We start from the raw sequence: 12,752 nt of genomic DNA on the forward strand, positions 1-12,752 counted from the left end.
GTGCTGTTTTTCCAGACGCTGGGAATCCCTTCCTTCCATCCTTCTCAGGTCACTGGGTAGAGGAGAGACTGCTGTGGACTGTACAGGACAGGAACAGAATGGGACATGCCTCCTGCTGCTCCAGTGTATACTTGCATGCTGGTTCTGTCCTCCTGTTCCAACTTTCTTTACACCCCGTAGATAGTAGAGATGGCACTCTGTAACCGGACAGCCTCTCTCCTGGGAGAATGCCAGTTTACTTGCCAGCTGTGCCTTGCTTCCACCTATGCCCCCGGCAATCTTATGGACACAGTGGCACCACCGAGAGGTGAAATGATGTGTGGCCAAGGTCACTTGGTAGGAGAATGGACAAGGACCTCCTTGGATTTTTTGTCATTCTGGAATTATAGCTTTAGTTGGCCAGCTCTTCCCTCCTGAGCATGGTGGGGGTTTTGATGCAGCAGAAACTGTCTCTTCTGTGGTTGTGAACCAATTGCTTTCTTTCTTTCCCCTACTTCCTACCATAAATGGTCATGTGTGTACAGGGTTCCTGTGGTGAGTACCAGGCTGTCTGAATGCTGACCAGTCAGGACAGCCTGGATTCCTGACTTCACATGCACCATTGGGAAGAGACACATCAGCTGCACTTCATCTGAGATGTGTTTTTGGTCCCTGAGTTGTGAGGTTCTCCCCCTAGAGGTGGTATCCAAGTCCTAAATATGGATAGTGCTCTAGGGTGATAGGAGACTGCTGAAGGCAGAATCCAGGCCCCAGGGATGGTGGTGGAGCATTTAAAATGTGCCTTAGCAAGGATCTAGAGATGAATTAGCCCCAAATATAGCGCCAGGAGTGACACTCATACTGGCTTCACCAGAGGCCAATGCACAGGTGCAAGGCAGCTGGGCTGGTGCACCCTTAGCCACACCATGCCCTGGGTGTGGGAGGAGAAAGGTATTCTCAGCCCCTTTTCTAGGGTAGCACAATGTGCCTGATATATACTGTCGAGCCCGGCTTGCCTGGTGTTCTCAGTGTGATTGGACAAAATGGCTGGTTTGGATAATAGTTAGTAGTGTTCCCCTTACAAATATCCTGCCTTCTGGGCCCAGTTCGTCTCACTGGCAGTCTGTCACACTAGAGACTGGTTGAAGCATCGTCTCAGGTTAGGCTCGACACGTACCAGCTAGTGAAGACAAACTGGAGACAAAGCAAAGATGGAGAAGAAGAGCCTGCAGATGCATTTCTTTCCTGGAATTCTGTTTCTTGTTCCCAGTCCCTTCCTTTCCAGGGACGGCCGCTTCTTGGAGAAGAAAGAGAAAAGTGCAAGATTGGTGCCATTTATAACCGCCAGAGGTTCTTTGACCCAGCCTTTGCGAGTTCTTCATTTTGGTTCCCTGACTGCTCTTTGTTTTCAGGATAAAGTGAAAAATCATTCACAAGGGCATATTGTACAACCTACCTCTAATGGTTAGGGTTCCTGCAGGGAAAAGATAGCATGCTCAAATGGAGTAATTTGAGCAGAGTTTAATAAAGTAGATATTTACTTTTTTTTTTTTTTTTTTTAACGAAAGTGCAGCCAAGGTGAAGGAAAACTGCAAGGGACAGTCCAGGCACTGGGACTAGGGACAGGAGGGCATTGTTAACACCTCTGAGCCTGAAGGGATAGGGGAGGAGGTCACAGCTTCATCTAGGGAGAGAGAACTTTGTGGAAAGGGTCACTGGCCAGGGGCCATGATCTTTGATGGAGGAATGTAGATAGCCTGTGGCTGCCCTCCTGCTCCTCCCCTACCCATCTCCTGCCACGCTTCCTGGTAGCTGAATGAGGGCATGAATTCTGCTGATGTGATCCATGCAGGCCAGCCTGCTGTACATGCCAGAGGTACACAAGAAGAGTAGTGTACTAACTCGCTTGCCTTGTCTTCATCACTGGTGACTTTCTCCTCTACCAAAGGCTTTTATTCCACACAGTCCACGCCTCCATCCTTCCACAGACTCTCTGCTATTTTCCCTTGCTCCTTTGTACTTTGCTTATGCCCCATTCCTTACTGGAAATGCCATACTCTCCTCCCCTTTTCTATTTAGCAAGTTCTTTCCAACCTTGACAACTGCCTTAACACTCGCCAAGATCCCTACTGCCCTGAAACTAACCATGAGTCATGTGTGAGGGTCCTTGGAATAGAGAAACAAATAGTGTGTTCTTCCTGCCTCCCAGAGCGCCCCATATGACAAAAAGATAAAGCATGGCTGTACTGCTCCCAATACACACTACAATAAAGTATGTCTGGAGAACACTCATGGAGGGGGGATAACAAAATTTTGCAGAGAAAAGGTAGTTGAGATATGAATTAATATTTAAACTTGACCTTGGTGGAGCATAGGAATTTGTCTAACAAACAGCAAGGAAGGGCATTCAAAATAAAATATGAAGTTACTGAATTGCAAAAGTGAGCAGAGTTTTTAGGTAACAGTGAGAAGTACTCCAGTGTACCTAGTACATGCCATGCCTGAAGCATTATGGGTTGGGACAGTATATTAGTCTGGCTTTTCCTGAGAAAAAGAGAATCTGGTAGAATCTATGATTTATCTATCTATCTATCTAAGAATTGGCTCATGGTTAGATGTGGTGGCTTATGCCTGTAATTTCAGAGATTTGGGAGGCCAAGGCAGGAAGATCACTTGAGACCAAGAATTCAAGACCAGCCTGGGCAACATAGTGAGACCCTATCTCTACAAAAATAGTTAAAAACTTAAATGTGTATGATGGTGTGCTCCTGTAGTCCTAGCTACTTGGGAGGCTAAGGCAGGAGGATCCCTTGGGTCCAGGAATTCAAGGCTGCAGTGAGCTATGACGGAACCACTGTACTTCAGTCTCAGTAACAGAATGAGATCCTATCTCAAAGAAGGAGAAAGAAAGGGAGAGGGAGAAGGAAAGAGAGGGTGAGAAAGAAGGGGAAGAGAGGAGTGGAGGAGAGAAAGAAGAAGGAGAAGGAGAAGGAGAAGAAGAAGAATTGGCTCATGTCTGTAGTATAAGTTTCAGTGTCAGTTCAAAGGCCTGAAAACTGGGGGAGCCCATGTCCAACGGCAAGGAAAAATGAATATCCTAGCTCAAACAGAGATATGGTTCTACCCTTCCTCCACTTTTTACTTCTGTCTGTACAGTACTTCTTACATGTAAGTACTTCTTACATGATGTCTGCCCACATTGGTGAGGGTGGCTCTTCTTCACTCAGACTACCAATTCAAATGCTGATCGCTTCCAGAAACACTCTCACAGACACATTTAGAGATAACGTGTTACCAGCTATCTGGCATCCCCTAGCTTAGGCAAGTTGCCACATAAAATTAACCATCACTGAGGGTGAGGTGAAACTTTGTAAGTCACTGGAGCCCCAGATCAAAGGCAGATGGAGCTGAGAGTTCTAAGTGAACATCCCCTCAGCTCTTCCAGGCCCTCTCCCATAGGAACTACTGGTCTTCATGAAAGGATTCAGGAGACCCTCATCCATGTTTGGACTTGCATGTGCTAAGGAAAGGAATAGAAAGTCTTCTAGGTTGCCTGACTTTGGTCTCCTAGGAGGAAAAATGTCTCTGTTGTTTTGCCTGTGGTCCTGTGACATAGTAGAGATGCCACGCATTGCCCAGATGATCATTTGCTAGTTTAGAGTCATAACTCACTGCATGGGTGTAACACAGAGTTATTGAAAGAAGAAATGGTCTGTGGGAGCTATGACTTACAAATGGATATGACCTATTGAGCAACCTCATTCTTCCTTCAGCATTGAAATTAGTATTGGGTTTTTGTCACAGGTACAAATCTAAGTGCTGTGCCATCCATTTCATAAAAGTCATGACCCACCTAACTCAGCAGAGTTTGTTTTGAGATGATGCTACTTTATTTGACTGGGACAGGAAGGCAGATGGAGAGATGTGCTTATGGAGAAATTTTCTGGAGGTCTGCAAAACAAGGCCATTGTGATTTACCCCCAAGACATTAGAAAAGTGGCAGCGGACCACTTCCTTTGTACCAGTTCCCACAAATGGTGACCAAGCATGAAGGGATGTGTGTGCATTTGTGTTTGTGAATGCAGATCAGTGGGGACATATGGAGTAATTAATTATCCTCATGGCCTAGGCCTTTATTGGATACAGGCCTCATGGTCTTTTACCTCTCAGGAGTTTGTGAAAGATTTAAATAAAATAATTAATCAGTGGACAGATGTGTGATTACTTTGTACTTTATGCACTGTGCTGTAAAGGCACAAGAGAAAATAAGACATAGTTCTTGCCTTTCAAGAACTTGCAATTCAGTCAGCAAAGTAACATGCCTGTATACCTACCATGAGAAAGCAGTCCATATGATAGACTGTAGAATAGTATTGTTTGTTGGGTTTCTGCGATATACAAAGCAGTATATTTACATGCATTTTTCTATTTAATCTTCTCATTAATTCCATGCAGTAGGAAAGGCTGTTTCCCCTACAGATGACTTAAATGACACTCAGTAAAGAGAGATCACCTGTCTGAGACATGAGGGGCAGTAAGAATGGAGCTGAGATGTTCATTCCAGCAGTCTGATTTCCGAGCCTGTTTTCCTTCCTGGTTCTATCCCACCCTCTGACTTCAACTATCTGCTAGCTATGCGGGACTCCCAGGGCAGTGTGTATACAGCTGCTTTTGGTTTTGTCTATTTCTTTTGTCTCCCCCTAGTCTTTTCATAAGCATGCCTTCTGCTTGCACCCGGGCATGTCAGCCTGTTATTTTATTTTATTTTTTTTAATTTTTATTTTTTTTGAGTTGGAGTCTCATTCTGTCACCCAGGCTGGAGTGCAGTGGCACACTCATGGCCACCCCAGTGTCGACCTACTGGGCTCCAGCAATCCTTCCAGCAATCAGCCTTCCAAGTAACCGGAACTACAGGCACGCACTACCATGCCCAACTAATTTTTTAAAAATTTATTGTAGAGATGAAGTCTTGCCAATTTGCTCGGGCTGGTCTCGAACCTATGGGCTCAGGCAATCCACTTGCCTTGGCCTCCCAAAGTGCTGAGATTATAGGCTGAGCCAAGCCCTGTTCTTAATTTCATGTCTAGCAAAGATTTCATGATACATATCCATTTTCTTGTGTAAAGCAAAAAACAGTAATGGTTGGGAGATGTGAGAACAGTTTGTACTGAGTGCAAGTCTAGTATTTTTATCTGTGTATGACCCAAACCGATTTTGTAAATATCAACAGGAGTTCAGACTCTAAAAATTATCCAGTTGGGTCAAAATTAGCACCCTTACTCGTGAAGTCTTCTCTGACAATGAAGGACCAAGATACTAGCTGATAACGGAATTTTCAGTGTATCAATGATAAGGCATCCTGGTTTGTTCACTCCTTGGTTTCCTCCAGAGAACACTTTCCCATGAGCACAAACGTGAAAGAAGCACACATCATCTCCGTGGCACCATGTGTGGGTATTTTCGACCCATTCAAGTTGTAATGTTCCACTGTGATGCTTGAGGGGTGGGGCGGGGCACAAGCCAAATGCTGAGAGGAGCCAACTCGGGCAGCTGGAGCATTTCTGTGTGATAAGAAGCGATTGTAACCAGGTGCTGTGAAGGGTGGAAGCACTTATTTTGTGGTGGTTTCAAGCATTGCTTGAGACGTGCTGCCTTTCAAAAGCCATTAAAGGGCCATTTGATAGGAGGAATGGTTGGACTGCACATTGTCTGGATCCATTATTATGCTCAGATCTTCAGGCAGGTGTGTTTAAGAAAGACCAAGCCTGGATTTCTCTTTCTTCAATAATCCTTCTTATTTCAACACTCTTATTGCCCATCTTCAGAAGGTTCCAAGCAGACATTTGGCTTTCTTTTTCTTCCAATTCCCAGGTATCTTACCTCTCTCTCTCTCGTCTTTTTCCTCCTCCTGAATCCAAAAGTAGCTTCAGACCCTGAGTTCATACTTTTGTGGTTCTATTTCTGCAACCCATATCCTGGACTTAATCATTTTTTTGCTCTTCTTCTATGTATAAATGCAGCATGTAGAATAAAGCAACTATTCATCAGCAAGAGATTAAGGACAGAGAGGGCTGCATTTTTCAAGCACTGGAACAATAGTTGCAACTGCAGAAAATGACAGATACGACAGTGTCCTCTACAACACCTGAGCTCTCGTGCATGGGTGAGCACGTGCATACCTGGATGGATTCTCTTTTGGCCAAATACATACTGGATATCCATGCAGGCAGGCACCCTCAATAATCTCCACCCACATAGAACAGGCCTAGTGTCTATAAGAAGAAACTTCTTCACAAAAGGAACAGGGTCCAGACAGACACACATAGACTGCAGCTCAGCACTGAAATGAGAAACAAACATATCCCCCAGGCTTTTTCTGTCTCTCTGAATTCTGCCAGGATGCTGGATAGGTCAGGCGAATGAGCTGTCCATAGAGGCCACACGCAGGAGGGGAGGACTGCAGGACTGGTAGTGGTGGGAAAGCCATTCATGGAAACACAGGAGGCTGGTGGTCACTGCTGGAGGCTGGAATGTGGAGGTTAACTGGAGGGCAGGCATTGAAGCAGGGTGACAGAAGAGGACTAGAGTTGCAGGCCGGGTCTAGAAGCTTAGGGCTATAAAGGTTTTTCTTCTACTCTTTGTATATGTGACAGAACAGGCAGAGAGGATACTGGGGGAGGAAGAGTGGCATATCGCCAGATCATGCGGGGAAGGTGAGAGACTTTCAGGGTCTGGTCTGGGCACTTCCCACCCTCTCTAGCTTCCATTTCTCTTCCTGGACTTCATTGTGCTGGTCTGTAACTGTTTCCTGGCATCTGATGAGTGGCCATCACCAGCTAAGCTCACCTGGATTAGTCAGTTGTAGTTGAGTCTGAAACCTTACTCGCTTCTACTTAATCATATAGTTAATCACCTTCCTGAGGGGGGAGAAATACTGTGGTATGTTTTAGGAGTGATTTTGTAGGAGGACTATGTTAAGGGCTGTCTTGGAAAGAGGCAGCCTGTTGTCTGAATTTTGCACTTCCAGAGCCCTTGCTCTGGCTGAAAGAGCAATTATGCTCATTTTCACTTTTTTTTCTGTAACCTAGGAGAAATGTGTCCTCTGCATTGTTGTGGAGACTGGATAAATGAGACAGATAGATGGGGGCAGGTATGAGGAGGTGACAGAGTTGGCTGCTGAGTTACCTTTGTGATCCATCTCTGCAGAAGCCAGTGTTAATTCCATGGAGACTCAGCAAGACTGATACCCAGCAGTGACAGTTTGGACATCTAAACATGACCTTGGATATGCTCAGAACCGCAGCTGGAGTTGTGCCAACTTCTCAGAGTAGTATATCACAGGGGCTGCATAGCCATGCTGGAAATTGGCTGCTGCATGCAGAGCACTGGTATATCTGAAAAACGAACCTCTTTGGCCTCATAATGCAGTGCAGTGCGGTGTGGCTTGACGGCTTCTGTTCCTGTCAGTTTCCAATAATTAGAGGCTCAAAAGGCAGCCAATGACAGTTCTCTTATATTCTTTTTTTGGGAGGGGGGGAGGTTGTGAGATGCCCCAATTGTGGACATCAAAAACAATTATTCAAGCAGTTTAGTGTTTGTTGGTCAGTGTTTCCTGTACCACGGACATTCCCCTGGTATTCAGTCAGATTTCAATAAAGGACTCTGCTCTGTATTGGCTACAGGAAAGCTCTCTTCTGTAAAGTAGTGGAAAACTTTCAGACAAGAATCATTTCCTAGCGCCTGTTCACTCTGCTGCTCTCATTTCATCAGAAACCACATGTCTAAATTAGTGGTTCTCAAGTGTAGTCTCCAAACCAGGGCAGCAGCAGCACTTGGGATGATATTAGCAATTCCATTCTCAGACCCTGTCCCAGACATACTGAGTCAGAAATTCGGGGGGGTGGGCGGATTCCAGCAGTCTCTGTGTTAGTAGGTCTTTCAAGTTGTTCTAATGCACATTGAATTTGAGAACAACTGATTTAAATGTTCTTTTGAAAGGGCCTATGATATCATTCAAGCACAGTGAATTTTAAAAAACAAAACAAAAACTGGTTTGAATCCTGGTTCTGCAGCTTAATATCGGTGTGATCTCAGGCAATGATAACTTTTTTTTAGCCTCAGTTAATTTCTTCTGTAGATTGACAATAAGCAAACATAACCAAATTTTTGAGATGATAAAATAGTGCATCTTGTGTTCATTAAATGTTGGCTAAAAGTGTGAATTTTTCCAGTTCTCTCCTTGGACCCACACGAACATCAGAGCAGTGGCTACGCTTCAGGTTATTAATACAAACAGTATCCCAGATACATTATTAGAAAAGCAGATTGCAGAGTATGTTGTCATTCTTGAGGGATTCTAAACCAGGGGGTTTCCAAATCCTTGTTTCAGGTGAGGCAGTTCAGGATGAAGGTCATCAGGTCTGCAAGGAGCCTAAGGGAGGGCATGGTACACCTCAGTTGACGACGCTTTGCTCCCTCCTGTTCGTTTTCAAGCCATTCTGGATATTGTCATCAAAGCCAAAAGGAAGGCTTGGAATACACTCTAGACTAGTCCACACTTTATCTGCATTCGAGTGACCTGAGGGCCTTATTAAAATGCAGATTCAAGCCAGGCTCAGTGGCTCAGCCTGTAATCCTGCACCTTTGGGAGGCTGAGGTGAGTGGATTGCTTGAGCCCGCGGGTTTGAGACCCACCTGGGCAGCGAGACTTCATCTCTACAATAAATCAAAAAATCAACCAGGCGTGGTAGCGCATGCCTGTAATTCCGGCTATTTGGAAGGCTGAGGCGGAAGGATCGCCGGAGCCCAGCAGGCGAGGCTGCGGTGCGCCACTGCACTCCAGTCTGGGCAACTGAGTGAGACTCCAACTCAAAAAAAAAAAAAAAATGCAGATTCACATTTGTGTGCATATGAGATAGGGCCTGAGATGCTGCATTTTTAACAAGCTCCCAGCCAAGTGGTACTGCTGCTGTTGCTTTGCTGGCCACCCCTTTGCACAGGGAGGGGCTGGCTCAGTGCTTTTCAAACCCTGATGGGCAGATGATTCCCTTTCAGGGATATGCGCCTCAAGGATGGTTCAGGGGTCATCAACAATGCCCAATCTCAGGCCCCGCCTGAAACCTTCCTCTGCACCAGCATCTACATTTCAACAAGGTCCCTAGATGATCCATGAGCAAGTAAAACATGGGAAGCATACAGAGCTGGCTTAACGACTTTGTTTATGTGCATAGGGACCTACCCTTGGTTTAATGCCCTGCTTTCACCATGATGAAATTCTTATTAATTCTTGACAAAAGGACTCTGTGATTTTATTTTGCACTGGGCCCCCACAAATTACATAGGTGGTCCTAGATACATGGTTCTACATCAGTGATTTTCAAACTTTAGTGTGTGGATGACCCAACTGGGAAGTTGTTATAAATTCATATTTGGGGTTCCCAAAGATTCCAAATCAGTAGGACAGGTGTGAGACCAATAATCTGTAACAAACTGCTCATGTGATTCTAATATAAGTGGCCCACGCCCCCTCAAGAAATAGGCAGGTTGTGGTCTCTCAAGCCTGTAACCCCAACACTTTGGGAGGCCGAGGCGAGAGGATTGCCTGAGCCTGTGAGTTCGAGACTGGGCAGTATGGTGAGACCTCATCTCTACAATTGGTCAAAAAATTAGTCAGGCATGGTAGCACATCCCTACAGTTCCCACTACTTGGAAGACTGAGGCAGAAGGATTGCTGGAGCCCAGAAGGATTGCTGCACCCCAGCTAGGGTGACCGTGAGCATGCCACTGCACTCCAGCCTGGGCAATGGAGTGAGATTCCAACTCAAAAAAAAAAAAAAGAAAAGAAAAGAAAAGAAAGAAATAGCCCCTGACTTTGCCCTAGCTGTCTTCCCTCATTTCCATGATGTGTCAGAGTGATGCCACAAAGACCCTGCATTGTCAGAAAATGCAATAAGCTGCACGACCTGTTCTGGACACTAGAGCAAATGTGTTTCTGATTGAGCAGTTTCTCCCACAGGAGCACTCAGCAAAAGGTTCACCTGAGCCTAAGCGGCCCTGCCACAATGGTGTAACATTTGCACAAACAACGTGAAAAGGATGCGCAGTACAGGATGTCTCATCTAGAGCGGGTCCACCTGTGGAAGTAGCTGTGTTCCTTAGCAGGTCTTAGAACTGCTATGGCACAGAGCATTTTGAGAATCAAATAGAAGCAGTTGCCCCTTCACACTAAAAAATTCACCATTGCATATTCTGAGGTACACATGGGACAGGAGTGGGAAGACCTGGCTGCGAGTTCTGATTTCATCACCTCCTAGCTCTCTTTCCTTAGACAAGTCACCAGACCACCCAGAAGCCTGGAGTCCTAATCTTTAAAGTAGAGGAAGGATAAGAGCCTCGACCTCACAGATTTGCTGCAAAGAATCAAATGAGACATTGAGAATGTTAAGGTGCTTTGTACACTGCAAAAGAATGTATACATTTGAGGCAACATTATACATACCCTGCTACATTGCTATTTCCAGCATTATAGTTAGGATCAGGACACTGCTTGTGGATTTAGCCCAAGGCCATAGAACGTACTTGGTGTAGTGAGAGAGGGAAATGAATACAGACAGAAAGATATGATGAGGGCTTGGCAAGAGTTGCTGGGAAATTTGAAAGTGTAGAAAAGAGAAGGGAGCTTCCACAATTTGAGGACTCCAGATGCAAAAATAAAAGAAAGAAAATCTATTTTTGTATGTGCAGACAGTTTTGAGATTTTGGAAAATGCTTTTAGTCTAGCAGTAACTGAACATTTCTGCCCCTGGGTATAATGAAGAGTGGAGGTCCATATTTAGTTTTGACTTGAGAAGCCTTCTGTTGGAACTCGCTATTCTGAGATGAGAGGAATGATATTTTGTAGTTAATTGCTGGGTCTTGGATCTAGCACATATTTACTGTGTGACTTGGAGAATTATTTAGTTTCTCTGTTCCTCCATTCCTTTTCCAATAGGAGATTCTCCGTAGGTTTGTTGTAAGTATTGAAAGACTTAGTGCACGCAAAACACTAAGGAGAAATGTGAGGGATTATTATCATCCACATCATGGAAATCCTTGAGCAAAGGGAGGGCTGGTACTATTTAAAGAGTCCAGCCATTCAGGGAATGCAAGATGCCTCTGGGTTGTAACTGAAACATTCATTTGTAGTGGTTCTGTGGTCAGGTGGTTTCAGATGCACTAAACGACATTCTGAGCTATAGTCTTGTAAGGCCTCTACTGTGTTCCAGAAAGTTTCACCCCTGACAATCAAACAAAGGAAATGTATGTGTGTATACTGGGAGCAAGGGGGAAAAACAAGGCATGGTAACAATATATCCTGGTCTTGCCATGAAGACTCTCACTAATGACTCCTATTTTCTCCTAGGTCCCTTGACTGATCAGTCTGGTCTTCCCTTCAGGTGCACGATTGACAACCGGGTCACCCGGGTGGCCTGGCTAAACCGCAGCACCATCCTCTATGCCGGGAATGACAAGTGGTGCCTGGATCCTCGTGTGGTCCTCCTGAGCAACACCCAAACCCAGTACAGCATTGAGATCCAGAACGTGGATGTGTATGACGAGGGACCGTACACCTGTTCCGTGCAGACAGACAACCACCCAAAGACCTCTCGGGTCCACCTCATCGTACAAGGTAGGTGGATGTGACTCTCTGGGAGGTCTGGCTGGCTGGCTGGGAAAGGCTTTGTTTAGAACTTTTTCTGTGATGCTTGACAGAAATGAGTTCTATTTGTTCCTTCTGGCCAGGATACCTTTCTGGTTGTCAGTAGGGCTAGGATTTTTCTGTTCACTTTTGTTCCAATGTTACATTGTCTCAGAAAATTTATCTTGTTTTTTTTCGTTTGTTTTTTGTTTTGTTTTCTTGAGTCTCACTCTGTAGCCCAGGTTAGAGGCCAGTGGCTATAGTCCCAATCTCCCGGGCTCAGGCGATCCTTCTACCTCAGCCTTCCAAGTAGCTGGAATTACAGGCATGCACCACCACGCCTGGCTAATTTTTTGATTTGTTGTAGAGATGAGGTCTCACCAAGTTGCCCAGGCTGGGCTTGAACTCGTGGGCTCAGGCAATCCTCTCATCTCGGCCTCCCAAAGTGCTGGGATTATAGGCATGAGCTACTGTGCCCAGTTGAAAATTTCTCTTTTAACTATTGCTTTCTTTGGCTTTTTTCTCCTCTAAATTTTATTTATTTATTAGGTTTCAGCCAACCCCCAGATTGCTTTATTTTTTTTTATTCATTTTATTATAAAGATGTGGGGTACAAGTCAGGATTAGGTTCATAAGTAGCCTACATGCAGGTGAAATTTGGGCCTCTAACTGCTCCTCACTTCCTCTGGTTAACGATCAGGTATCCTTAGTGATGTGATGTCCCTTCCCTCCCCTGGCAGTGTCCTGCTACTGTGGATCTCTCTTGTAGTATTGTGGTAAATGTTTAGGACCCACTTATAAGTGAGAACATGTGGTATTCAGTTCTTAGTTTCTGTGATAGATCACTGAGTATGGACTCTAAATCCATCCAATTTGCTGTGAAGTCCGTAATTTTTTCCTTCTTTATGGCTGTGTAATACTTCATTGTGTATATATCACATTTTTTTTTAATCCAGTCCACATTTGATAGGCAGCAGGGGTGGTTCCGTGTTTTTGCTATTATGAATAGTGCTGCAATAAACATGCATGTGCAAGAACCTTTTTGTAAAATGATTTGAGTTCCTCTGAGTATATTCCCAGAAGGAGAATTGCTGGG

General features: G+C 44.9%; 1 protein-coding gene across 8 annotated transcripts in view; it reads left to right on the forward strand.

The window, feature by feature from the left end:
* NTM (neurotrimin) overlaps positions 1 to 12,752 on the forward strand; it is a 417,718-nt gene that overhangs the window by 222,964 nt on the left and 182,002 nt on the right. For 6 of the 8 annotated variants that reach the window (XM_021717830.1, XM_021717827.1, XM_021717828.1 and 3 more), the window contains one exon: positions 11,415 to 11,647. The exons of the other annotated variants lie outside the window; for them this stretch is intronic. In XM_021717830.1, the coding sequence (XP_021573505.1) occupies positions 11,415 to 11,647 (233 nt within the window). The remainder of the gene's footprint in view (positions 1 to 11,414; positions 11,648 to 12,752) is intronic. 8 annotated transcript variants of the gene reach the window in all.

Source organism: Carlito syrichta, unplaced genomic scaffold (genome assembly GCF_000164805.1).
Source record: "Carlito syrichta isolate Samal-C Ts95f unplaced genomic scaffold, Tarsius_syrichta-2.0.1 Scaffold311212, whole genome shotgun sequence".
Classification (NCBI taxonomy): Eukaryota; Metazoa; Chordata; class Mammalia; order Primates; family Tarsiidae; genus Carlito; species Carlito syrichta.